We start from the raw sequence: 27,854 nt of genomic DNA on the forward strand, positions 1-27,854 counted from the left end.
CCTTTATGGTTGTGAGGTCTGGGGTGTACTCATTCACAAAATGAATTCACAAAATGGGACAAACACCAAATTGAGACTCTGCATACAGAATTCTGCAAACATATCTTCAGTGTAAAACGTAAAACACCAAATAATGCATGCTGAGCAGAATTAGGCCGATACCCACTAATTATCAAAATCCAGAAAAGAGCTTCTTGTGAATAGGGGGCGCTGTTTTCATTTTGGGAAAAAATCGTGCCCAATTTAAACGGCCTCGTACTCTATTCTAGATCGTACAATATGCAGATTATTATTACTATTGGATAGAAAACACTCTCAAGTTTCTAAAACTGTTTGAATTATATCTGTGAGTAAAACAGAACTCATTTGGCAGCAAACTTCCAGACAGGAAGTGAAAAATCTGAAAACGATGCTCTGTTCCAGGGCCTGCCTATTCAATTGCCTTATATTTATGGATTTGCATGCACTGCATACGCCTTCCACTAGATGTCAACAGGCAGTGGAAGGTGGAATGGGGTGTCTAGCTTGATCTGAGGTCGAACAAGAGCTCTTGGAGTGGGAGGTCTGGAAATGTCTTTGTCTTCTCTGGCGCGCGAAGTACATCGACATTGTCTTCTGAAAAGCGTTCGGTATACACGGTGGATATCTCCGGCTCTGATTTTATTTGATAGATGTGATAAAAACATCATAAAGTAGTTTTTTTCAACCGAGTTGTATCAGTTTATTCAACGTTTATTGCGACTTTTGGAATTTTCCTTTCTTTGCGTCAGGAGAAGATGGGCATGTTCGCGCCACATGGCTAGCTAAGGTTGCTAATTCGACAGGAGAAAAGGACATTCTAAAACCAAACAACGATTTATTCTGGACCTAGGACTCCTTGTACAAGATTCTGATGGAAGCTCAGCAAAAGTAAGAACAATTTATGATGTTATTTCGTATTTCTGTGGAAAATGTTGAGTGCTATTTTCCGCCCTTTTTGCGGGCGCTGTCTCGCTATAACGTAAGCTGTTTGTTATGGTAAAGTTATTTTTTTAAATCTAACACGGCGGTTGCATTAACCTGTTTGGGCTGCAGGGGCAGTATTGAGTTGCCGGATAAAAGGTGCCCATTTCAAACGGCCTCGTACTCAATTCTTGCTCGTACAATATGCATATTATTATTACTATTGGATAGAAAACACTCTCTAGTTTCTAAAACCGTTTGAATTATATCTGTGAGTAAAACAGAACTCATTTTGCAACAAACTTCCAGACAGGAAGTGGAAAATCTGAAATCGATGCTCTCTTCTAGGGGCTGCCTATAAAGGTCCTTGATATTTATTAGATTACATGCACTTCATACGTCTTCCACTAGATGTTGACAGGCAGTGAGAGAAGAAATTGAGTGTATAACTTGATCTGGGCTCGAATAAATGCTCTTTGTATGACGTGTCACCAGTTTCCTGTTTTCTGGAGAGCGCGCGAAGGGACCTGGTTTTGCCTTCTGTACAGCTGTCGTTATAGACGACTAATATCTCCGGCTTTGATTTTATTTGATACATGTGACAATATCATCGTAAAGTATGTTTTTTCAATATAGTTTCATTAGATTATTGAAAATTTTTCGGGACGTTAGGCGTGTTGCGTTGTCTGCGTATGTTCAGGAAGGAGAGCTTAGCGCCACTTTGCTAGCTTTCCGTGCTAATTGACTGGAGAAGAGGACATTCTAAATCCAAACAACGATTGTTCCCGACAAAGGACCCCTTGTACAACATTCTGATGAAAGATCATCAAAAGTAGGACCCATTTTATGATGTTATTTCATATATCTGTCGAACATGTTGTACTAGTAGGTTGCGGCCAGGTTTTGGGCACGCTCTCGCCATAACGTAAACTGCATATCGTAATGAAGTTATTTTTAGAATTCTAACACTGCGATTGCATTAAGAACTAGTGTATCTATCATTTCCTATACAACATGTATTTTTTAGTTATGTTTATGAATAGTTATTTGGTCAGAATATGTGAGTGCCAGAAAAATATCCGGACGTTGTGGGAAAAAGATGCTACGTTAGCACAATGTATAACCACTGATTTCAGCTCTAAATATGCACATTTTCAAACAAAACATAAGTGTATGTATAACCTGATGTTATAGGACTGTCATCTGATGAAGCTTATCAAGGTTAGTCAAAAATTATATATCTTTTGCTGGTTTGTTACGATCGCTAACTTTTGCTGCTGGGGAATGGCTTGTGTTTCTGGCTGTTGTGGTAAGCTAATATAACGCTATATTGTGTTTTCGCTGTAAAACACTTAAGAAATCGGAAATATTGGCTGGAATCACAAGATGCCTGTCTTTCATTTGCTGTACACCATGTATTTTTCAGAAATGTTTTATGATGAGTATTTAGGTATTTGACGTTGGTGTCTAATTACTCTGGCTGCTTCGGTGCCATTTCTGACGGTAGCTGTGATGGTAGCTGCAATGTAAAACTGATTTATAGCTCAAATATGCACATTTTTCGAACAAAACATAGATTTATTGAATAACATGTTATAAGACTGTCATTTGATGAAGTTGTTTCTTGGTTAGTTTGGTTGGTTCTTGGTTAGTTAGGTTGGCTTTGTGCATGCTACCTGTGCTGTGAAAAATGTCTGTCCTTTTTTGTATTTGGTGGTGAGCTAACATAAATATACGTGCTGTTTTCGCTGTAAAACATTTTAAAAATCGGACATGTTGGCTGGATTCACAAGATGTTTATCTTTCATATGCTGTATTGGACTTGTTAATGTGTGAAAGTTAAATATTTCAAAAAAATATATTTTGAATTTCGCGCCCTGCACTTGAAGTGGCTGTTGTCATATTGTGGCCGGCCTCGGGCTTGCAGCCAGAAGAAGTTAAGAACTAGTGTATCTTTCATTTGCTGTCCAACATGTATTTTTTAGTAAAGTTTATGATGAGTTCTTTGGTCAGATTAGGTGAGTGTCCAAAATAGCTCCGGACAATTTGGTGAATCGATGCTACATATTCACAATGTATAACCACGGTTTTCAGCTCAAAATATGCACATTTTCGAACAAAACATAAGTGTATTGTATAACCTGATGTTATAAGACTGTCATCTGATGAAGTTGGTCAAGGTTAGTGATTAATTTTATATCTTTTGCTGGTTTTTGCGATCGCTACCTTTTGCTGCTGATAACTGCATTTGTGTGTTTGGCTATTGTGGTAAGCTAATATAATGCTATATTGTGTTTTCGCTGTAAAACACTTAAAAAATCTGAAATATTGGCTGGATTCACAAGATGTTTATCTTTCATTTGCTGTACACCATGTATTTTTCATAAATGTTTTATGATGAGTATTTAGGTATTTCACGTTGCTCTCTGTAATTATTCTGGCTGCTCTGGTGATATTTTTGATGGTAGCTGCAATGTAAAACTAAGATTTATACCTCAAATATGCACATTTTCGAACAAAACATAAATTTATTGTATAACATGTTATAAGACTGTCATCTGATGAAGTTGTTTCTTGGTTAGTGACTAATTATATCTCTATTTGGTCGGTTTTGTGATAGCTACCTATGCGGTAGAAAAATGGTGAAAATATGCGGTTGAGTCTTTTGCTATTGTGGTTAGCTAATAGAAATACATATTGTGTTTTCGCTGTAAAACATTTTAAAAATCGGAAATGATGGCTGGATTCACAAGATGTTTATCTTTCATTTCCTGTATTGGACTTGTGATTTCATGAAAATTATATTATATGATATCCCTGTCGCGTTAGGCTAGGCTATGCTAGTCAGCTTTTTTGATGAGGAGGATCCCGGATCCGGGAGAGAGAAGCGGTAGAGGTTAAATTCTAGGAGAAGAGTCCCCTAAGCAAGCTGGTCCTGGGGCTCTGTTCACAAACACAAACAGACCCCACGGAGCCCAAGGACAGCAACACAATTAGACCCAACCAATTCATGAGAAAACAAAAAGTTAATTACTTGACACAATGGAAATAATTAACCAAAAAACAGAGCAAACTAGAACGCTATTTGTCCCTAAACAGAGTACACAGTGGCTGACCCAAACTTAAGGAAAGCTTTGACTATGTACAGACTCAGTGAGCATAGCCTTGCTATTGAGAAAGGCCACCGTAGGCAGACCTGACCTTATTCTATCCATGCTACGGATGAGTAGCTGCGTCTGAGAGGGTGAATTTAGAACAGATCACCCGGTCCCCACTCCCCATCGAAGCGTGCATCTACACTGTTTTCATTGCTACGCTGTGAGCCCCTAGCTACAGGGCTGGCTGTCCTCAGAACCCTTTCAGAACAAGGGCGAGGAATCAGACCACTAAGCAAAAAGGACACTGACATTGTGAGGACAACCAGAGAGTTGCACCAGAGAATTGCGCCATCCGAGAAGACGAAACGGTCCACGCAGAGACCCACAGCGGAGACCTTCAACACGTGATTACATCATTATATTCTGACCCATAAGAGTGGCAGTTCGGGCCAAGGTTAGGGTTAAAATAAGCATAGCTGACAAATGCATCCTAATGTATATTTCTCTCGTGTACTTTCTCTATTTCTCTCGTGTACTTTCTCTTTTTCTCTCTCTTTTGAATCCCCATTTTGGGTAACACGCGTCAGAGTGTGTTGGCCCGTTGTACTAACTTCTAACCAATAGCCTAGACTGTGTTGTTTTGTATGTGTATCTTTTATTATGATTTTAGCTTTCTAGTAAATAAATAATCAACTAAAATTGGTGTGGTACGAACTCATTGGTGGACTCGGGTTCGTGCAGATTCCCGGATTATGCAACGTTCAGAATGAGATTGTAGAGGAAATTGATTAATTAGCGACTGTTGTAAAATCGATAATCTGATATTCCTTGAGTTCATTTGGGAAATAGAAACTCAAAACTAATTTTCCCATGGTGCCCCAGGTTAATGAGTTAATAATTGCCTGATTCATTTAATCACGCAATTATAAACCGGTAATCATTCGATGAGCAGCTGTCGTCACATTAATAACTTATTCTCAATAGGGGGTGCTATTTGCACTTTGTAATAATTTCGTTTCCAAATTAAACTGCCTCGTACTCAATTCTTGCTCGTACAATATGCATATTATTATTACTATTGGATAGAAAACACTCTCTAGTTTCTAAAACCGTTTGAATTATATCTGTGAGTGAAACAGAACTCGAGTTAGAGCATTTTTCCTATGAGGATGTGAGAATGCATAAATCTTCTTGCTGTTCTGAGATCTGTTTATAAGTCTTCTATTGGTTGAGATGCACTGCATACGTCTTCCCCTGGGTGTCAGCGAATAGTGAGAGTTGAAATGGGGTTGCTAGGCAGAGCTGAAAGCTTATAAAACACCTCGGAACAAAGTGTCCGGCCATTTTTCACTTCGCTCTGACGCATTGAGGACATCTGGCTGTGGCTCTAGAACGCTCCGGTTATAGGCCTTTAGATATATCCGGTCATGTTTTTATTCGTTATAGGTGTTAAAGACATCATAAGGTAGTTAATTTAAACCGACTTATAGCAGTTTATATCAATTTATTGCGATTTTCTGGAATTTCTTAGTCACGCGCTTTCATTAGTTGGACACCTCTCCTGCACATAGCTAGCATTAGCTGCTATTTCTACAGGAGAAGAGGACATCTTTCAACCAAAAGACGATTGTTCTGGAGAAAGGACACCTTGCCCAAGATTCTGATGGAAGCTCGTCAAATAGTAAGAAGTCTTTATGCTGTTAATTCGTATTTATGTTGAAAAATGTTAAACAATAAATACGCCATGAATTTCGGTGCGGTCTCGCTTTAGCGCACGCTGTATGCGCAGTAACGTTAATTTTAAAAATCTAACACAGCGGTTGCATTAAGAACTAATTTATCTTTCATTTGCTGTCCAACCTGTATTTTTTAGTCAAGTTTATGATTATTTATCGATTAGAATAGGTGCCTCTACCAAGATTTCTCCCGACATTTTCTTGGCAGCTTGGCTACTTTTCTCATTGTATAACCACGATTTGTGCCGCTAAATATGCACATTTTCGAACAAACTCTATATGCATTGTGTAATATGATGTTATAGGACTGTCATCTGAAGAATTCTGAGCAGGTCAGTGAAAAAATTTATATATTTTGGTGGTTTATACGTTATCGCTATTTTTGGCTTGAATCAATGCTGTTGTGTGTTTGCTATTGTGGTAAGCTAATATAACGCTATATTGTGTTTTCGCTGTAAAACACTTAGAAAATCTGAAATATTGGCTGGATTCACAAGATCTGTGTCTTTCATTTGCTGTACGCTGTGTATTTTTCATAAATGTTTTATGACGAGTATTTAGGTAATACACGATGGTCTCTGTAGTTATTCTAGTTGCTTTGGTGAGAGTTGTGATGGTGGCTGCAATGGTAAACTATGATTTATACCTGAAATATGCACATTTTTCTAACAAAACATATGCTATACAATAAATATGTTATCAGACTGTCATCTGATGAAGTTGTTTCTTGGTTAGTGGCTATTTATATCTTTATTTGGTCGAATTTGTGATAGCTACTGATGCAGTAAAAAAATGGTGGAGTAAAAAAAGTGGTGTCTTTTGCTAACGTGGTTAGCTAATAGATTTACATATTGTGTCTTCCCTGTAAAACATTTTAAAAATCAGAAATGATGGCTGGATTCACAAGATGTGTATCTTTCATCTGGTGTCTTGGACTTGTGATTTAATGATATTTAGATGCTAGTATTTACTTGTGACGCTATGCTAGGCTATGCTAGTCAGCTTTTTTACTGATGGGGGTGCTCCCGGATCCGGGTTTGGGAGGAATTAGAGGTTAATTAATACAACGTCACAACACTAGTGATGTCTATCTAAATGAGTCCCAGGTCCTGATCACACATCCTAGTGATGTCTATCACATCTCTCAAAAGAAACAAGTTGTCCATTATTGTTTGCCCAGTCACACAGTATGCCTGTGCCATGTGAACTATTGTGTCCAAACAACCTTTCAGCCGACACTTCGACAGTATTTTGTAATCCAAGAAGAACAATGATACTGGCCTCCAGTTCTTCAATAGAGCTAAGTGCCCCTTCTTCGGAAGTAGTGACAGCACTGCCAGCTGGCAGCTGACTGGTAGGGCAGAGTTCTTAAAGGACTCCCAAAAGACCTCTAAGAGAAATGATACTGGCCTCCAGTTCTTCAATAGAGCTAAGTGCCCCTTCTTCGGCAGTAGTGACAGCACTGCAAGCTGACTGGTAGTATAGAGTTCTCAAAGGACTCCCAAAAGACCTCTAAGAGGTCCCTCCCCAATTCACCCAGGAAATATTTAGAACACTCAGCTGTCAGTCCATCGACCCCCAGAGCACAACCTGGGGAGACCTGCTGCACAGCCGCTGTTAGTTCCTGAAGCTAAAGATCCCCCTCCAGCCTAGCACTCTGCTCAGGCCTGAGCTTAGACAGCCTCTGTAGAATCTCCTGAGCACACTGTGGCAGATCTGAGAGCCCAAAACCCTGTTCCAGCTCCCCTTACTGACATAGATCCTGATAAACCACTAGCAGCCCAGAACCCTGTTCCAGCTCCCCTTACTGACATAGATCCTGATGAACCACTAGCAGCCCAGAACCCTGTTCCAGCTCCCCTTACTGACATAGATCCTGATAAACCACTAGCAGCCCAGAACCCTGTTCCAGCTCCAGAACCCTGTTCCAGCTCCAGAACCCTGTTATAGCTCCAGAACCCTGTTATAGCTCCAGAACCCTGTTCCAGCTCCAGAACCCTGTTCCAGCTCCAGAACCCTGTTCCAGCTCCAGAACCCTGTTCCAGCTCCAGAACCCCGTTCCATCTCCAGAACCCCGTTCCATCTCCAGAACCCCGTTCCATCTCCAGAACCCCGTTCCATCTCCAGAACTCTGTTCCAGCTCCCCTTACTGACATAGATCCTTTCTAGCCTTCCTCCTATATAATCCTCCCTTCCACTACCTTCACTCATGTATACCCCCCCCCCCCCCCCCCCCCCCCCCCGTCATACTGCAGCAGGTCCTGTCTAAGCTTCTCAAAAAGTTGCACCCGGTCAGCCCCCCTTCTGGGCGCATAGACATTAACAAACAGAAAACCCCCTATTTCTGTCTGAACCACTAACACACTAACTCATTACAACTAGGAGCTCCTCTTTCAGAAACACAACCACTGCTTTATTAATTCACAAGGAGAGAGAGAGAGAGAGAGAGATTGAGAGGCAGAGAGAGAGAGAGAGAGAGAGAGAGAGAGAGAGAGAGAGAGAGAGAGAGAGAGAGAGAGAGAGAGAGAGAGAGAGAGAGAGAGAGAGAGAGGCAGAGAAAGAGAGAGAGAGGCAGGCAGAGAGAGCGAGGGAGAGAAGCAGAGGGAGAGAGGCAGAGAGAGAGAGAGATGGAGAGGCAGAGAGAGAGAGAGAGAGAGGCAGAGAGGGAGAGAGAGAGGCAGAGAGGGAGAGAGAGAGGCAGAGAGGGAGAGGCAGAGAGGCAGAGAGAGAGGCAGAGAGAGAGAGAGAGAGAGGCAGAGAGAGAGAGAGAGAGAGAGGCAGAGAGGGAGAGAGAGAGGCAGAGAGGCAGAGAGGGAGAGAGAGAGGCAGAGAGAGAGAGGCAGAGAGAGAGAGAGAGAGGCAGAGAGGGAGAGGCAGAGAGGCAGAGAGAGAGAGGCAGAGAGAGAGAGGCAGAGAGAGAGAGGCAGAGAGAGAGAGAGAGAGAGAGAGAGAGAGAGAGAGAGAGAGAGAGAGAGAGAGAGAGAGAGAGAGAGAGAGAGAGAGAGAGAGAGAGAGCGAGAGAGAGAGAGGCAGAGAGAGAGAGAGAAGCAGAGAGGACAGGCTGTGCTCACTCTGCTCCAGGGGAGAGGTAGAGACAGAGGTGCATTTCCTACTACACTGTGACAAATACTCAGACCTAAGAGCATATTTCTTTCCCAAAATTATAACTCAATACAAAGAATTTGAAACTATAAAAGATGAAGAAAAAATCAAATATTTATTGGGTGAAAAGCCAAAATGTGCAGTTTTGGCAGCCAAATATGTGTCCTCCTGCCACAACCTGAGGGACAGCCAGTGAAAAATGCAAAGTAATGTTGATAATATTTCCCATTTAGCTTAGTTTTGTTTTGTCTTTCATACCAGGTCATATGTCTTCTCAAGTCATATTGACACTGGTCTACTACCATTGATTTAATGTATTGTTGTTCTGATTAATATTGTTGTTGTAGTTGTTGTTAATGGTAATCCCATGTCCACTACTACTATTATTATTACTGTTGGTTCCACCATTTATTTATATATAAATATATATATATTTTGTATATATATACATATATATTAGATTTTTATTTTTCGATATGTATACTTTGACAATGTAAGTAATAATGAACTTGCCATGTCAATAAAGTCAATTGAATTGAATTGAATTGAATTGAGAGAGGCAGAGAGGCTTTAACCAGACCCGGAGAGATGGAGGTGGAGAGAGACATATCTGCACTCTGGACTGTGGTGAGACAACTTTAACAATTTAAAAAGCAAGAGCAGGAGAAGAACAGAGTACTAGAGGAGAGGATCAGACTGCTGGAGGAGAGGGTGAGGGGGATGGCGTGTGACAGAGAACAAGATGGCGTGGCCACCCGCACAGAGAAGCCAGCAGAACAGCCCACCTCAGCTCCCGACAAAAGTCTCGACACCACAGCAGAACAGTCCACACCAGACCCTGACCATAGCGTCGACATCACAGCAGAACAGACAAATGAAGAACCCCAAGCCCAGGGGATCCCACCCCCTCTGAGCACCCCCTCCCCCATCAGCCACCCTGATAGCCCTCCTGACAACCCCCCCACACCCACTGAGGACATACACAAGACACAGATTGTACTCCTTATGGATTCAAATGGGAAATACATTCAAGAAAAAAACCTTTTTCCCAAACACAGTGTGTCTAAACTTTGGTGTCGAAACACCCAGCGCGCCCTAGACCTTCTGCCTGAGAACCAACTAGGGTCACCCAGCCACATAATAATACACACAGGCACCAATGACCTGAGAACACAGCAGGAAAGGGTGGCCACAGCACTGAAGGGAGTGATTTGAATAGCTTCTTCTACTTTCCCCAATGCACAAGTGGTTATCTCCATCCTGCTACCATACAGCGGGTAAACGCAAGTATTTCCTGTGACTGTGCCTCAAAACCAATTGTTTTCCTGGCCCACCACTCCACCCTGGACTTGAACAGCCACTATGACCAGGTCCACCTCTACAAGGCAGCAGTGCCCACCTTCGCCCGGACTCTAAAGGACATTGCTCTCAGATGCAGCCCCAACACGTCACACAGGAGCAACAGATCAATGGACACCCCACCCAGACCAGCGAGACACTCTACCAGACCTGCGGGACCCCCCCAGCGAGACACTCTACCAGACCTGCGGGACCCCCCCCCACCCCCCCGGACCTACACATAGAGGACCCACGCTGAGAGGACCTACATCCAGACCACAACATCACCATCCTCATCCACACCCCCACCCCAACCAATCAACACCCCCCCAAGTCAACCATGCCCACACCCCATTTAGGCCCCCTCAGATCAGACCTATGTTCCTCCTGCTCACCCCATGCACCCCACCCCCGCAAAGAGGGCCTCAACATGGAAGTCACACATATACGCCCAGGCCGTGAGCGGGCAAACAGGCCCAACCCCCACTCTTACACTAGCCCAAGCCAATGGCATGTACCAGATGCTCAGCAGGCTCTGCTCACAGTTACTGGCCTGAGGCCAAACCACACGACCAACAACATTGGACACTTTATGGAACACAAAGCCTTCACTATCTCACAATCAAGAAACCTGGTATAGAGGAGATGGACCCACTGGTTGCCCTCTAGGTTACAGAGAGCTGGTAGTCCCATCCACCAAACCACCAGGCGTGAAACAGGGAAGGGACTCAGGGTTTATGCTAATTTGGTATAGAGCAGACCTAACTCACTCCATTAAATTCATCAAAACAGGAACATTTTACATCTGGCTAGAAATTCAAAAGGAAATGATCTTTACAGAGAAAAATGTCCCCATACTTTAACTTCTTATGGCTGCAAGGGGCAGTATTGAGTAGCCTGATAAAATGTGTCCATTTCAAACGGCCTCGTACTCAATTCTTGCTCGTACAATATGCATATTATTATTACTATTGGATAGAAAACACTCTCTAGTTTCTAAAACCGTTTGAATTATTTCTCTGAGTGAAACAGAACTCATTCTGCAGCACTTTTCCTGACCCGGAAGTTCAAAGTCTGAAATTGATGCTCTCTTCCTCTTCCTGCCTATAAATGGGCACAAGAGCTATTAGTATACATGCACGTCATACACCTTCCTCTGGGTGTCAAGAAGGCTGTGAGAGAAGAAATGAGGTGATTATCTCGATCTGGGATGGAATAAATCCTCTTGGAATGACGTGTACCCCAGTTCCGGTACTCTGAAGAACGCGATTTGGACAGTGGGGTTGCCTTTTGTTTTGCTGACGTTATAGGCGACTATTATTTCCGGCTTTGATTTTATTTGATACATGTTACCATATCATCGTAAAGTATGTTTTTTCAATATAGTTTCATCAGATTATTGAAAAAAAAATTCGGGAGTTTTGCCGTGTTCCGTTCTCTTCCGTTTGTTTACATGGAGAGATCCGTGCAACCCGGCTAGCGCGCTTGCTAAATGGAGAGAGAAAGTTGCCATTCTGAATCCAAACAACGACTCATCTGGACAAAGGACACCTTGTTCAACATTCTGATGAAAGATCAGCAAAAGTAAGACCCAATTTATGATGTTATTTCATATATCTGTCGTAGTCGCCGGCGCCCAAGTGTTTCTGGCTATTGTGCTAAGCTAATATAACGCAACATTTTGTTTTCGCTGTAAAACACTTAATAAATCGGAAATATTGTCTGGCATCACAAGATGCCTGTCTTTCATTTGCTGTACACTATGTATTTTTCAGAAATGTTTTATGATGAGTAATTAGGTATTTGACGTTGGTGTCTGTAAATATTATGGCTGCTTTCGGTGCAATTTCTGAATGTAGCTGCAATGTAAACTATGATTTATACCTGAAATATGCACATTTTTCGAAAAAAACATATGCTATACAATAAATATGTTATCAGACTGTCATCTGATGAGGTTGTTTCTTGGTTAGTGGCTATTTATATCTTTATTTGGCCGAATTTGTGATAGCTACTGATGGAGTCAAAAACTGATGGAGTAATAAAAGTGGAGTCTTTTGCTAACGTGGTTAGCTAATAGATTTACATATTTTGTCTTCCCTGTAAAACATTTTAAAAATCGGACATGTTGGCTGGATTCACGAGATGTGTACCTTTCATATGCTGTATTGGACTTGTTAATGTGTGAAAGTTAAATATTTAAAAAAAATATCTTTTGAATTTCGCGCCCTGCACTTGAAGTGGCTGTTGTCATAAGTGTACCGACGTCGGGCTTGCACGCCAAACAGGTTAATGAAGACAGCTTCTCCATCCTGGAGGGGGAAATCAATCATTTCCAGGCCCAGGGACATGTAGTAGTCTGTGGCGACCTAAATGCCAGAACCGGTCAAGAACCTGACATCCTCAGCACACAGAGGGACAAACACCTACCTGGAGGTGACAGTATTCCCTCACACATATCCCCCCCTAGACACAACTACGACAACATAACCAACAAAAATGGGTAATAACTCTTGCAGGTCTGTCGCAAACTGGGTATGTACGTAGTCAATGGTAGGCTTTGAGGGGACTATGGTAGGTGCACCTATAGCTCATTTCTTTGCAGTAGAACTGTAGACAACTGTATCACTGACCTCAACCCAGAGTCTCTCAGAGCGTCCACAGTCAGTCCACTGACACCCTTATCAGATCACAGAAAAATCAGTCTACTTGAACAGAGCAATACTCAATCATGAGGCATCAAAGCCAAAGGAACTGAATAATATTAAGAAACGCTATAGATGGAAGGAATGTAGTGTGGAAACCTGCCAAAAAACTATTAGGCAACAACAAATGCAATCCGTTTTAGACAACTTCCTGGACAAAAAGTTCCACTGTAATAGTGAAGGTGTAAACTTGGCTTCCCTATCAAATCTAAAAATCTCAAATAGAAAACCGAAGAAAATTAACAACAATGACAAATGGTTTGATGAAGAACGCAAAAATCTAAGAAAGAAATTGAGAAACGTGTCTAACCAAAAACATAGAGACACGGAAAACCTGAGTCTACGCCTTCACTATGGTGAATCACTAAAATAATACAGAAATACACTACGGAAAAAGAAGGAACATCATGTCAGAAATCAGCTCAATGTAATTGAAGAATCCATACACTCTAACCACAATGGGAACATTGGAAAACACTAAACAAACAACACGAAGAGTTATCTATCCAAAACGGAGATGTATGGATAAACCACTTCTCCAATCTGTTTTGGCTCTATAACAAAGAACAAACAGCAAAAACATATACATGATCAAATAGAAATCTTAGAATCAACTATTAAAGACTACCAGAACACACTGGATTCTCCAATTACCTTGAATGAACTACAGGACAAAACAAAAACCCTCCAACCCAAAAAGGCCTGTGGTGTTGATGGTATCCTCAATGAAATGATCAAATATACAGACAACAAATTCCAATTGGCTGTACTAAAACTCTTTAACATCATCATCAGCTCTGGCATCTTCCCCAAAATTTGGAACTAAGGACTGATCACCCCAATCCACAAAAGTTGAGACAAATTTGACCCCAATAACTACCGTGGGATACACGTCAACAGCAACCTTGGGAAAATCCTCTGCATTATCATTAACAGCAGACTCGTACATTTCCTCAGTGAAAACAATGTATGGAGCAAATGTCAAATTGGCTTTTTACCAAATTATCCTGTGCGACAGACCACGAATTCACCCTGCACAACCTAATTGAAAAACAAACAAACCAAGACAAAGGAAAAGTCTTCTTATGCTTTGTTTATTTCACAAAAGCCGACTCAATTTGTCATGAGGGTCTGCTATACAAATTGATGGAAAGTGGTGTTGGGGGAAAAACAAACAACATTATAAAATCCATGAACACAAACAACAAGTGTGCAGTTAAAATGGACAAAAAACATACACATTTCTTCCCACAGGGCCGTGGGGTGAGACAGGGATGCAGCTTAAGCCCCGCCCTCTTCAACATATATATCAACGAATTGGCGAGAGCACTAAAAAAGTCTGCAGCACCCGGCCTCACCCTACTAGAATCTGAAGTCAAATGTCTACTGTTTGCTGTTGATCTGGTGCTTCTGTCACCAAACAAGGAGGCCTACAGAAACACCAGGATCTTCTGCACAGATTCTGTCAGACCTGGGCCCTGACAGTAAATCTCAGTAAGACCAAAATAATAGTGTTCCAAAAAAGGTCCAGTTGCCAGGACCACAAATACAAAATCCATCTAGACACCGTTGCCCGAGAGCAAACAAAAAACTGTACATACCTTGGCCTAAACATCAGCGCCACAGGTAACTTCCACAAAGCTGTGAACGAGCTGAGAGACAAGGACTTCTATGCCATCAAAAGGAACATAAAATTCGACATACCAATTAAGATCTGGCTAAAATTACTTGAATCAGTTATAGAACCCATTGCCCTTAATCGTTGTGAGGTCTGGGGTCCGCTCACCAACCAAGAATTCACAAAATGGGACAAACACCAAATTGAGACTCTGCATGTAGAATTCTGCAAAAATATCCTCCATGTACAACGTAAAACACCAAATAATGCATGCAGAGCAGAATTAGGCCGATACCCGTTAATTATCAAAGTCCAGAAAAGAACCGTTAAATTCTACAACCACCTAAAAGGAAGTGATTCCCAAACCTTCCAGAACAAAGCCATCACCTACAGAGAGATGAACCTGGAGAAGAGTCCTGTCAAGCGGGACTAGGTGAGTGAAGGAATCAGACGCAGAGAGAGATCCACTTGGGAAAAATATTCCTTTTACTCTTGCACACAAAAAAATGATAAGCCCAAACATACAGGGCGCAGAGAACAACTTGATCACCCAAAACACAGGGTGCCAAGTAAATAGAAAAAATAATACACCTCTACCTAAAACACACACACGTAACATAAAGACAATCCCGCACAAAACAAGGGCGGGTCTACAAACGAAAAAGGGATCGGTGGCGGCTAGTAGGGCGGTGACCACGACCGCCGAGCACCGCCCGAACAGGCAGGGGAGCCAACTTCGGCGGAAGTCGTGACAAGTCCCCTAAGCAAGCTGGTCCTGGGGCTCTGTTCACAAACACACCCCACAGAGCCCCAAGACAGCAACACAATTAGACCCAACCAAATCATGAGAAAACAAAAAGATAATTCTATCCAATGTGTAATTAACAAAAAAACTGAGTAAACTAGAATGCCATTTGTCCCTAAACAGAGAGTACACAGTGGCAGAATACCTGACCACTGTGAGTGACCCAAACTTAAAGAAAGATTTGACTATGTACAGACTCAGTGAGCACTTGCTATTGAGAAAGGCTGCCGTAGGCAGACCTGGCTCTCAAGAGAAGACAGGCTATGTGCACACTGCCCACAAAATGAGGTGGAAACTGAGCTGCACTTCCTAACCTCCTGCCAAACGTATGACCATATTAGAGACACATATTTCCCTCAGATTACACAGATCCATAAAGATTTCGAAAACAAAACCCGATTTTGATAAACACCCATTTCTACTGGGTGAAATACCACAATGTGCCATCACAGCAGCAAAATGTGTGACTTGTTGCCACAAGAAAAGGTCAACCAGGGAAGAACAAACACCATTGCAAATACAACCCATATTTATGATTATTTATTTTCCCTTTTATACTTTAACCATTTGTACATCATTACAAAACTGTATATATACATAATATGACATTTGTATGGTCTTTATTCTTTTGGAACTTCTGTGAGTAATGCTTACTGTTCATTTATATTGTTTATTTCATTTTTGTATATTATCTACTTCACTTGCTTTGGCAATGTTAGCATATGTTTCCCATGCCAATAAAGCCACTTGAATTGAATTGAGAGAGAAAGATGCAGAGAGGCAGAGAGAGAGAGGGACAGAGATGGAGAGGCATAGAGAGAGAGAGATGGACAGAGATGGAGAGGCAGAGAGAGAGAGAGATGGACAGAGAGCGAGAGGGAGAGAGAGAGGGACAGAGAGAGAGAGGGAGGGACAGAGAGAGAGATGGAGAGGCAGAGAGAGAGAGAGAGACAGAGAGAGAGACAGAGAGAGAGGGACAGAGAGAGAGGGACAGAGAGAGAGAGAGAGATGGAGAGAGAGAGATGGAGGGGCAGAGAGAGAGAGAGAGAGAGAGAGAGAGAGGCGAGTGTGAGGGAGTTCAGGGACAACTCTGTCACAGACAGACGTGTGAGTGGACCAGAATAAGCAGTAAGTCATACATACGGTCCATGTATCATAGTTCACAAGAGAAGACACTGTTGCCTATATGTACAGGCACTTGCCCAGGAGCCTCTGGCACTTCCAATGATGTGATACAAAGTGACATGATACACTCATTCATTAAAGACAACATGCTGGCTTCTACAATACAGTATGCTGCTTTATTACAACACAAATACAGACACAGACACAGACACAGACACAGACACAGACACAGACACAGACACAGACACAGACACAGACACACACATCAACACAAACGCTCACAAACACATCCACACAAACACACACACGCACAAAAACACACACACACACACACACGCTCACAAACACATCCACACACACGCACAAACACACAGACACACACACTCACTCACTAACCTGGCATCAGGCTACTGAAGGCGACTGTCCTCTGGCCCACAAAGTCCCGTCCGATGGGGTCGTGGTCCCAGACGAGGAAACGCACCAGAGCCACTTCCGCCATGTGGAGGGTAAAGGACAGGTTCTCCTCCCACACAGGGTTAAAACCTGGACAACACACACTGTGTCAGAGTACACACACAGACTCTCACACACACACACACACCCGCACATGCCTCAGCTATGTTTGGGGCATATGCAAAGGGTACTGTCTCTGTGGGAACACACACTCACAACAGGATCTAACAAACTGAGTGACAAATACAACATTGATTCAAGTCCAATGGTCATGTGTCTATGGTGTGTTTGGCCCAGTACTGCCCTGTTGCCTGTCATCTATGTTTAGAATAGATGACTGGGTCTGGGTGGCAGGTCGGGTCAGGTCACAGTCACACTGACTCTCACACACAGAGAGAGAGGAGGACTCAGCAGGAAGAGAGAGGAGGACTCAGCAGGAAGAGAGAGGAGGACTCAGCAGGGAGAGAGAGGAGGACTCAGCAGGGAGAGAGAGGAGGACTCAGCAGGGAGAGAGAGGAGGACTCAGCAGGGAGAGAGAGGAGGACTCAGCAGGGAGAGAGAGGAGGACTCAGCAGGAAGAGAGAGGAGGACTCAGCAGGAAGAGAGAGGAGGACTCAGCAGGAAGAGAGAGGAGGACTCAGCAGGAAAAGAGAGGAGGACTCAGCAGGAAGAGAGAGGAGGACTCAGCAGGAAGAGAGAGAGAGGAGGGTTTAGCAGGGAGAGAGAGAGGAGGGTTTAGCAGGGAGAGAGAGAGAGAGAGAGAGGAGGGTTTAGCAGGGAGATAGAGGAGGACTCAGCAGGGAGAGAGAGGAGGACTCAGCAGGGAGAGAGAGGAGGACTCAGCAGGGAGAGAGAGGAGGACTCAGCAGGGAGAGAGAGGAGGACTCAGCAGGGAGAGAGAGGAGGACTCAGCAGGGAGAGAGAGGAGGACTCAGCAGGAAGAGAGAGGAGGGTTCAGCAGGGAGAGAGAGGAGGGTTCAGCAGGGAGAGAGAGGAGGGTTCAGCAGGGAGAGAGAGGAGGACTCAGCAGGGAGAGAGAGGAGGACTCAGCAGGGAGAGAGAGGAGGACTCAGCAGGGAGAGAGAGGAGGGTTCAGCAGGGAGAGAGAGGAGGACTCAGCAGGGAGAGAGAGGAGGACTCAGCAGGGAGAGAGAGGAGGACTCAGCAGGAAGAGAGAGGAGGACTCAGCAGGAAGAGAGAGGAGGACTCAGCAGGGAGAGAGAGGAGGACTCAGCAGGGAGAGAGAGGAGGACTCAGCAGGGAGAGAGAGGAGGACTCAGCAGGGAGAGAGAGGAGGACTCAGCAGGGAGAGAGAGGAGGACTCAGCAGGGAGAGAGAGGAGGACTCAGCAGGGAGAGAGAGGAGGACTCAGCAGGAAGAGAGAGGAGGACTCAGCAGGAAGAGAGAGGAGGACTCAGCAGGGAGAGAGAGGAGGGTTCAGCAGGGAGAGAGAGGAGGACTCAGCAGGGAGAGAGAGGAGGACTCAGCAGGGAGAGAGGAGGACTCAGCAGGGAGAGAGAGGAGGGTTCAGCAGGGAGAGAGAGGAGGACTCAGCAGGGAGAGAGAGGAGGACTCAGCAGGAAGAGAGAGGAGGACTCAGCAGGGAGAGAGAGGAGGACTCATCAGGGAGAGAGAGGAGGACTCATCAGGGAGAGAGAGGAGGACTCAGCAGGGAGAGAGAGAGAGGAGGGTTTAGCAGGGAGAGAGAGAGGAGGGTTTAGCAGGGAGAGAGAGAGAGAGAGAGAGAGGAGGGTTTAGCAGGGAGATAGAGAGAGAGAGAGGAGGGTTTAGCAAGGAGAGAGAGAGAGGAGGACTCAGCAGGGAGAGAGAGAGAGAGAGAGAGAGAGAGAGAGAGAGAGAGAGAGAGAGAGAGAGAGAGAGAGGAGGGTTCAGCAGGGAGAGAGGAGGGTTCAGCAGGGAGAGAGAGAGAGAGGAGTGAAAGGTTATGGATCTCTGGAGGTGGTGGTAGTACTATTAGATCACTGTGTGGAGGCACTGATCCATGACATGGTGCAGAGATGACTTGACTGAATGTCATATCTGGTTCTATGGACGAGTGGAGTGTCTGTATGATAAATTGTATAGTGTATTTGTGTGCGTGTGCGTGTGTGTGCGCGCGTGCGTGTGTGTGTGTGTGTGTGTGTGGGTGTTTTACCATTGTCGTCCACTACTCGAGTCTGCTCCTTGCAGCAGTCCACTGGCAGGCCGATGATCTCCACCTCTACAAACGGGTCAATGATCTGAAGCAGAAGAGGGAACAGAGATACAGCAGCATTGGGGTTTAGCAACACTATGCTAACAGGTCAATGATCTGAAGCAGAAGAGGGAACAGAGATACAGCAGCATTGGGGTTTAGCAACACTATGCTAACAGGTCAATGATCTGAAGCAGAAGAGGGAACAGAGATACAGCAGCATTGGGGTTTAGCAACACTATGCTAACAGGTCAATGATCTGAAGCAGAAGAGGGAACAGAGTTACAGCAGCATTGGGGTTTAGCAACACTATGCTAACAGGTCAATGATCTGAAGCAGAAGAGGGAACAGAGATACAGCAGCATTGGGGTTTAGCAACACTATGCTAACAGGTCAATGATCTGAAGCAGAAGAGGGAACAGAGATACAGCAGCATTGGGGTTTAGCAACACTATGCTAACAGGTCAATGATCTGAAGCAGAAGAGGGAACAGAGTTACAGCAGCATTGGGGTTTAGCAACACTATGCTAACAGGTCAATGATCTGAAGCAGAAGAGGGAACAGAGATACAGCAGCATTGGGGTTTAGCAACACTATGCTAACAGGTCAATGATCTGAAGCAGAAGAGGGAACAGAGATACAGCAGCATTGGGGTTTAGCAACACTATGCTAACAGGTCAATGATCTGAAGCAGAAGAGGGAACAGAGATACAGCAGCATTGGGGTTTAGCAACACTATGCTAACAGGTGGCAACACATTTATAAGACAAAGAGATTATTGAGCAAACTATCCATTATGTTGGCAGAAAATGAGTGTGTGTGTACCTCTCCTCGGTCCCCCAGCATAGAGTCTGGTGGTTTGGGAAGCTGCTGTCCACTGATGATCTTCAGCACCAGCTGTTTCTTGGGGTAGGCAGGGAGGGGGTCGTCACTGAACGGGTTGAACGAGCCTGAGTAAAACAACCAATCAGAACAGTACTACGACAGAGTGTATCCTCAATAGCCTAGAATCACATTAACTCCTCATCTCTCCCTGTGTGTGTGTGTGTGTGTGTGTGTGTGTGTGTGTGTGTGTGTGTGTGTGTGTGTGTGTGTGTGTGTGTGTGTGTGTGTGTGTGTGTGAGTACCTTTACACATGGGTGGAGGTTTGAGGACGTAACCACAGCCACCGTTCACCATGAACTTGGCTCTGTTCAGCTGCATCATCCGGCCCTCCGTCTGGTAGTTCAGAGCCACTGAGGAAAACACATTTAGCATTTATCTGTCTGTTGATCCTCTGATCAAATACACACAGGGGTTCTGTCTGGGAAGACAGACAGACAGACAGACAGACAGACAGACAGACAGACAGACAGACAGACAGACAGACAGACAGACAGACAGACAGACAGACAGACAGACAGACAGACAGACAGACAGACAGACAGACAGACAGACAGACAGACAGACAGACAGACAGACAGACAGACAGACAGACAGACAGACAGACAGACAGACCAGACAATGTTTCCCCATTTCCACTTCCACTGATGGTCAGTCTGGTCTGAACAACACAACTAGACCGAGAAATGTGATCTCAATGAATGTGGCAACAATCCCACCACAGAACACTGTGTTAAGGGATTAGGAGGAAAACACAGAAAAGGAGAGGAGATTCCAGTAGACAAGAGTTCACAGTAGAGGTCAAAGGTCCTCAATGGGACCTGGCAATCAGAACCTATTCTCCACAAACTCTTGTTATTGACGGTAGGAGAAAGAGAGAGAGAAAGAGAGAGAAAGAGCGAGAGAGAAAGAGAGAGACAGTGGGCCATCACAGCAGAAATATTCGTGACCTTTTGCCACAAGAAAAGGGCAACCATTGAAGAACAAACACCATTGTAAAATCAATCTATATTTATTTTTGTACTTTAACTATTTCCACATCATTACAACACTGTATATAGACATAATATGACATTTGAAATGTCTTTATTCCTTTGGAACTTTTGTGAGTGTAATGTTTACTGTTCATTTTTTATTGTGTATTTCAAGTCCTTTGAATGGAATTGGATTTTGAGAGAGAGTCTGAATTTGCATGACATGCATTACTTAACAAGGATCAGCAAAACATGACAATAAGATCATTCAGACGTGTTGTTTCTTACCCAGCTGACAGCCCACGTTCCAGTAGAGCTGAGGGTTGAAGTTGGATGAGTCTATACGGTAGGCTGACGGGTAGATTCTAGACAGCTGTCGCTGGTTGAAACACAGGAAGCGCTCAGCTCTGTGGTTCACTAGCTGCTGGGCACGAGTCTCACTGAACGACAGAACATTCCCCGGAGTACCTGACAGACGAAAGAAGAGGGATGAGAGAGGAATTGAGGAGAGGAAAGAGCTGAGCAGTGAGTGTAAAAGGAGATGGATAGATGAAAGAGAGAGAGGGTATGGAAGTGAGAGATGGAGAATAGGGAGAGAGAAAGAGAGAGAGAGAGAGAGAGAGAGAGAGAGAGAGAGAGAGAGAGAGAGAGAGAGAGAGAGAGAGAGAGAGAGAGAGAGAGAGAGAGAAAGAGAGAGACAGAGAGAGAGGGTATGTAAGTGAGAGAAGGAGAATAGGGAGAGAAAGAGAGAGAGACAGAGAGAGAGAGAGAGACAGAGAGAGAGGGAGAGACAGAGAGAGAGAGAGAGAGGGTATGGAAGTGAGAGAAGGAGAAGAGAAAGAGAGAGAGAGCCTGATGGGTGGGGTGGGGGTTGTTTTTGGATTGGTTAAGGGCTTAGCAGAGAGAGATACTGTCTTTAAGAGTGTGTGTTTTCTTACTGTCGTCCAGTCCCTCCTGAGAGGCCACAGAGTTAGTGAAAACAACCAGGTCTGACAGATCTCTACTCAGCTTCATCGTCTTCCTCTTCCTCCCTCCCCTACAGCAAGAAGAAAAGACAGAGAGAGTATGAAGGAGGAAGGAGAAGTAGAATGGAGGAAGAGGCAGAGTAGAATGGAGGAAGAGGCAGAGAGTAGAATTGGGAAAGAGGCAGAGTAGAATGGAGGAAGAGGCAGAGAGTAGAATGGAGGAAGAGGCAGAGAGTAGAATGGAGGAAGAGGCAGAGGGTAGAATGGAGGAAGAGGCAGAGTAGAATGGAGGAAGAGGCAGAGGGTAGAATGGAGGACGAGGCAGAGGGTAGAATGGAGGACGAGGCAGAGAGTAGAATGGAGGACGAGGCAGAGAGTAGAATGGATGAAGAGGCAGAGGGTAGAATGGAGGAAGAGGGTAGAATGGAGGAAGAGGAAGAGGGTAGAATGGAGGAATAGGCAGAGGGTAGAATGGAGGAAGAGGCAGAGTAGAATGGAGGAAGAGGCAGAGAGTAGAATGGAGGAAGAGGCAGAGAGTAGAATGGAGGAAGAGGCAGAGAGTAGAATGGAGGAAGAGGCAGAGAGTAGAATGGAGGAAGAGGCAGAGAGTAGAATGGAGGAAGAGGCAGAGAGTAGAATGGAGGAAGAGGCAGAGAGTAGAATGGAGGAAGAGGCAGAGAGTAGAATGGAGGAAGAGGCAGAGAGTAGAATAGAGGAAGAGACAGAGAGTAGAATAGAGGAAGAGACAGAGAGTAGAATAGAGGAAGAGACAGAGAGTAGAATAGAGGAAGAGACAGAGAGTAGAATGGAGGAAGAGGCAGAGTAGAATGGAGGAAGAGGCAGAGTAGAATGGAGGAAGAGGCAGAGTAGAATGGAGGAAGAGGCAGAGTAGAATGGAGGATGAGGCAGAGTAGAATGGAGGAAGAGGCAGAGTAGAATGGAGGAAGAGGCAGAGTAGAATGGAGGAAGAGGCAGAGTAGAATGGAGGAGGAGGCAGAGTAGAATGGAGGAAGAGGCAGAGTAGAATGGAGGAAGAGGCAGAGAGTAGAATGGAGGAAGAGGCAGAGTAGAATGGAGGACGAGGCAGAGAGTAGAATGGATAGAATTGAGTAGAATTGAGAAAGTAGGATGGAAACATGCACAGTGACAACAGCATGGGAAGTAAAGCGGAGTGTCCATAAAAGTGACAGTTTACACCCCACAGCATCACAGTTTACACCCCACAGCATCAAAGTTTACACCCCACAGCATCACAGTTTACACCCCACAGCATCACAGTTTACACCCCACAGCATCACAGTTTACACCCCACAGCATCACAGTTTACACCCCACAGCATCACAGTTTACACCCCACAGCATCACAGGGAAATACCTAACACAGAGCAGATCAAACAGCTTTCATTGACACACTAAAGGGTTATGGAGGCAGGCCAACAACGCACACACACACAGGAAGAGCCTTACATCCACCTTGACTGTTCCTGAAGACACATACATAATGTTTTAACATTTCACACTTTACAAACACACGTGATCGACTATTTGAAGAAGATGGGACACACACACGATCGACTATTTGAAGAAGATGCGACACACACGTGATCGACTATTTGAAGAAGATGGGACACACACACGTGATCGACTATTTGAAGAAGATGCGACACACACACACGTGATCGACTATTTGAAGAAGATGGGACACACACACATGATCGACTATTTGAAGAAGATGCGACACACACACGTGATCAACTATTTGAAGAAGATGGGACACACACACGTGATCGACTATTTGAAGAAGATGGGACACACACACACGTGATCGACTATTTGAAGAAGATGGGACACACACACACGTGATCAACTATTTGAAGAAGATGGGACACACACACACGTGATCGACTATTTGAAGAAGATGGGACACACACACACGTGATCAACTATTTGAAGAAGATGGGACACACACACGTGATCGACTATTTGAAGAAGATGGGACACACACACGTGGTCGACTATTCGAAGAAGATGGGACACACACACATGATCGACTATTTGAAGAAGATGGGACACACACACACGTGATCAACTATTTGAAGAAGATGGGACACACACAGACGTGATCGACTATTTGAAGAAGATGGGACACACACGTGATCAACTATTCGAAGAAGATGCGACACACACACAGACAGGGTGTAAATAAATAGACACTTAGGGCACTTCAAAGAAGATTAAGGGCGCGTAGAAATGGTTTAGGGCCCTTCAAACACATGAGTGGAAGATGCTCCAGGCTGCAGCTTGCTGTTCTGTCAGGTATAGCAGGAATTGAGCTGACAGAACAGAAGAACCTAAGTCATTAATCCTCATTTAAAATCCATGCACGTAATCTCACTATGACATAACACATGATTTATGTGTGAATGTTTGAGATCTCCATGCCAATCTCAAGGTGGGAGGGTCAATATGACGAGAGAGCCATTGAGAGCTGACCTGGTGATCTGTCCTCCCGCCTCTCTCCCAGAGGTCTCCTGTCCTTCCTCCTCTCCATCCGTACTCTGGGACTTCAGCCTGGATTTAGAGTGTCTCTGCAGGGGGAGAGAAACACACACACACACACACACACACACACACACACACACACACACACAAATTTACAGATAATTCCCATTAGCATTGCCCATGCCCATACATGTAGCAGTCATAGTCATACATTTAGCAGTCCCACATTTAGCAGTCCCACATTTAGCAGTCCCACATTTAGCAGTCCGACATTTAGCAGTCCTACATTTAGCAGTCCCACATTTAGCAGTCCGACATTTAGCAGTCCTACATTTAGCAGTCCTACATTTAGCAGTCCGACATTTAGCATGTGATTCTGCCCACTCAAAACATAAGCTACTAGTGGTGTGTGTGTGTGTGTGTGTGTGTGTGTGTGTGTGGTAGAGGAAGAGGTAGCATAACATATCTATTCAAGTTCAAGTGGAGGAGTGGAGGATAATGTTGCCAGTAATTACAGTCTTTAGGCTGCTCAGTAGGTAGTACAGACAGTGCACACACACACCACTAGTAGCAACATGTATGACTGTTAACATGAAAAAGCCATTTCCTCCATGTGGATGGGGATTAGCAACAGCGTGACACACACACACACACACACACACACACACACACACACACACACACACCAACTAGACAATTAAACCTTTCTGATTGTCCCTAAATAAGTAAAACAATATTAATTAAATCTATCTGAGACTGGACCAATGTAAGAGAGAGGGAGATGAGACATGAGAAGTGCTCTTTAAGGAGAAGAAACAGACAGACAGGACAGACAGACAGGACAGACAGACAGACAGACAGACAGACAGACAGACAGACAGACAGACAGACAGACAGACAGACAGACAGACAGACAGACAGACAGACAGACAGACAGACAGACAGACAGACAGACAGACAGACAGACAGAGACAGACAGACAGACAGACAGACAGACAGACAGACAGACAGACAGACAGACAGACAGACAGACAGACAGACAGACAGACAGACTTTCTTCAGCCTCACAAACTGGACCCTGTGTCAACAGATCACTATCCTGACTTCTAAGGCTCGACATCTAAACGCCATCACTAGTAAACCAATGGTTTAGTTTGACATAGAAAGGACTTTTCCCATTGGCAGACCTGAGACAGTACAAACATTGCTGAGTTACGATCTGGACATTGTGAACAAAGATATTTGACAAGCAATAGAGACATGCCCATCGGAGTAGGACATCTTGAGGTCTGTAACGAACAAAGATTATAGTGAAAGAGCAGAGATGATCTCACCTTTTGCTTGATGTTGCTGATGAATGATCGACTTTGGGATTTTTTAAGTCCCTCTTTGGGATTCTAGAGGGACAAAAAAAATAGACAAGATGAGCTGAGAGACTAGTGCAGTACACACCTTTTATATTCATATACTGTCCATAATGTCTATACACACACCATCCTGTAAAACTACTGCTGTACACACCATTATATCTTGATTGTTTATTTTATCCTGCATCTCCCCGACGGGCTCGGGAGAGGTGAATGTAGAGTCATGTGTCCTCCCAAAAAATTGACACGCCAAACCGCACTTCTTAAACCTCTACACGATGGGTGTCGCTAAACCGGGACGGTTGATGCTAACGTGCGCTAATGTGACTAGAATGACGTTGTATACAACAGCCAACTTTCCAGGACATAGACATATCTGATATGGGCAGAAAGCTTACATTCTTGTTAATCTAACTGCAGTGTACAATTTACAGTAGCTTTGAAAGTTTTATCACGGCAACTGGTTTGATACATTCACCTCTGAAGGTAAATAATTGACTTACATTCAGAAATCTTGCTCTGATTTGTCATCCTGAGGGTCCCAGAGATACAATGTAGCATAGTTTTGTTTGATAAAATACATGTTTATGTTCAAATGTAGAAACTGGGTTCAACAGTTTGACCCCACTGCTGTCTCTGGCTCCACACCCACCCTGCCCGGCCATCTAGATGTGTGAAAGTTAATGTATGATCCATCATGTATGACATTTATGGGAGTGTGTAAACTAAAAAATATATATTACCATAGCATTGTTGTATGTTCTCTATAGTTAAGTACTTGAACAAGTATCAAATGACCAATTCGGCAGATTTTGGCAAACACCTGGCAGACTTGATACAACATATTGTGCAGTAATGTAATTCTTCACTGGATTAGTCTGAATTAGCCATACTGGATTAGCCATACTATTTCAAAGTATGGCCTTTTTCTAACTGCCTGTAGCTCAGGACCTGAAGCAAGGATATGCATATTCTTGATATGCATATTCACTCGCCCGCTTAACCCTGAAGCCAGCTGCACCAATGAGGAAACATCTTTCAAATGATGACCATAACATTCAAACACACATGTCATGTACACTATTTTTGACATTGCTTGTTCTAATATTTGTATATTTCTTAATTCCTTGTTGTTGAGTGTATTGTTATCTATTACTGCACGGTTGCAACATAAGCATGTCATTACACTCACAATAACATTTAGCAAAATATGTGTATGCAACATATTTTATTTAGATTTTTGTGTGTGTGTCTCTCGATTCATCAGAGCCTCATTATTAGCGTGGAGCTAGAGAACCCTTAACAGACACCAAGCAATAAACGGGTACATCTGTGAAGGAGGGAGAGAGGGGGACGGAGGAAGGGAGAGGGAGAAGGAGAGGGAGAGAGGAAGAGCGAGGGAGAGAGAGAGAGGGAGAGAGGGAGAGGGGGAGAGGGGGAGAGAGGGGGAGGGGGAGAGAGAGAGAGGGAGAGGGGGGAGAGAGAGAGGGAGAGGGGGAGAGAGAGAGGGAGAGGGGGAGAGAGAGAGGAAGAGGGGGAGAGAGAGAGAGAGAGGGAGGGAGAGAGAGGGTGAGGGGGAGAGGGAGAGAGAGAGAGAGGGGGAGAGGGAGAGGAGTATAGGAACTCCCTGCTCATACTGTCAGACACATTGCATTAACATGGATGCTTGGAAACCTATTATTCTACACACAGAACCAACGGAGGAAATTAAATATTAATAGAAGAGACAGACATGTTTCTCACACTAACAACATATTATATCTCCATTCAGAGAAACACCAACCAGCTCGGGGGAGAAGTTCCACTTAGGCACAGACCTGGGATCAGCTGTGTGTGTGTGTGTCTGTACCGGTAGGTTCTTCTGCAGGCCCACGTGTGTGGCTCTGAGCAGAGCTCTGATGCTGGAGCTGTCTGTGTCCTCCTTGTCTCCAATCTGAGACTCCTTCAACAGAGAGTCCAGCTTCTTCCTGATGTAACTTTCCACTTGGTGGTTACCATTACTCTGAAGAAGGGAGGAGAGAGGGAAGGAGAGAGAGAGAGAGACAGAGA

At 44.2% G+C, this 27,854-nt stretch overlaps 1 protein-coding gene across 1 annotated transcript in view; it reads right to left on the reverse strand.

Annotated features, from left to right (window-relative positions):
• Window positions 1-27,854, reverse strand: part of LOC120018034 (1-phosphatidylinositol 4,5-bisphosphate phosphodiesterase eta-1-like) — a 173,123-nt gene that overhangs the window by 29,995 nt on the left and 115,274 nt on the right. The window contains exons 12-20 of the mRNA XM_038960989.1: window positions 27,655-27,807; window positions 25,773-25,835; window positions 24,430-24,524; window positions 21,911-22,008; window positions 21,261-21,440; window positions 20,244-20,351; window positions 19,942-20,066; window positions 19,078-19,162; window positions 16,866-17,012 (exon numbers count right to left, since the gene is read on the reverse strand). Of these exons, the coding sequence (XP_038816917.1) occupies window positions 16,866-17,012; window positions 19,078-19,162; window positions 19,942-20,066; window positions 20,244-20,351; window positions 21,261-21,440; window positions 21,911-22,008; window positions 24,430-24,524; window positions 25,773-25,835; window positions 27,655-27,807 (1,054 nt within the window). The remainder of the gene's footprint in view (window positions 1-16,865; window positions 17,013-19,077; window positions 19,163-19,941; window positions 20,067-20,243; window positions 20,352-21,260; window positions 21,441-21,910; window positions 22,009-24,429; window positions 24,525-25,772; window positions 25,836-27,654; window positions 27,808-27,854) is intronic.

Source organism: Salvelinus namaycush, chromosome 23 (genome assembly GCF_016432855.1).
Source record: "Salvelinus namaycush isolate Seneca chromosome 23, SaNama_1.0, whole genome shotgun sequence".
Classification (NCBI taxonomy): Eukaryota; Metazoa; Chordata; class Actinopteri; order Salmoniformes; family Salmonidae; genus Salvelinus; species Salvelinus namaycush.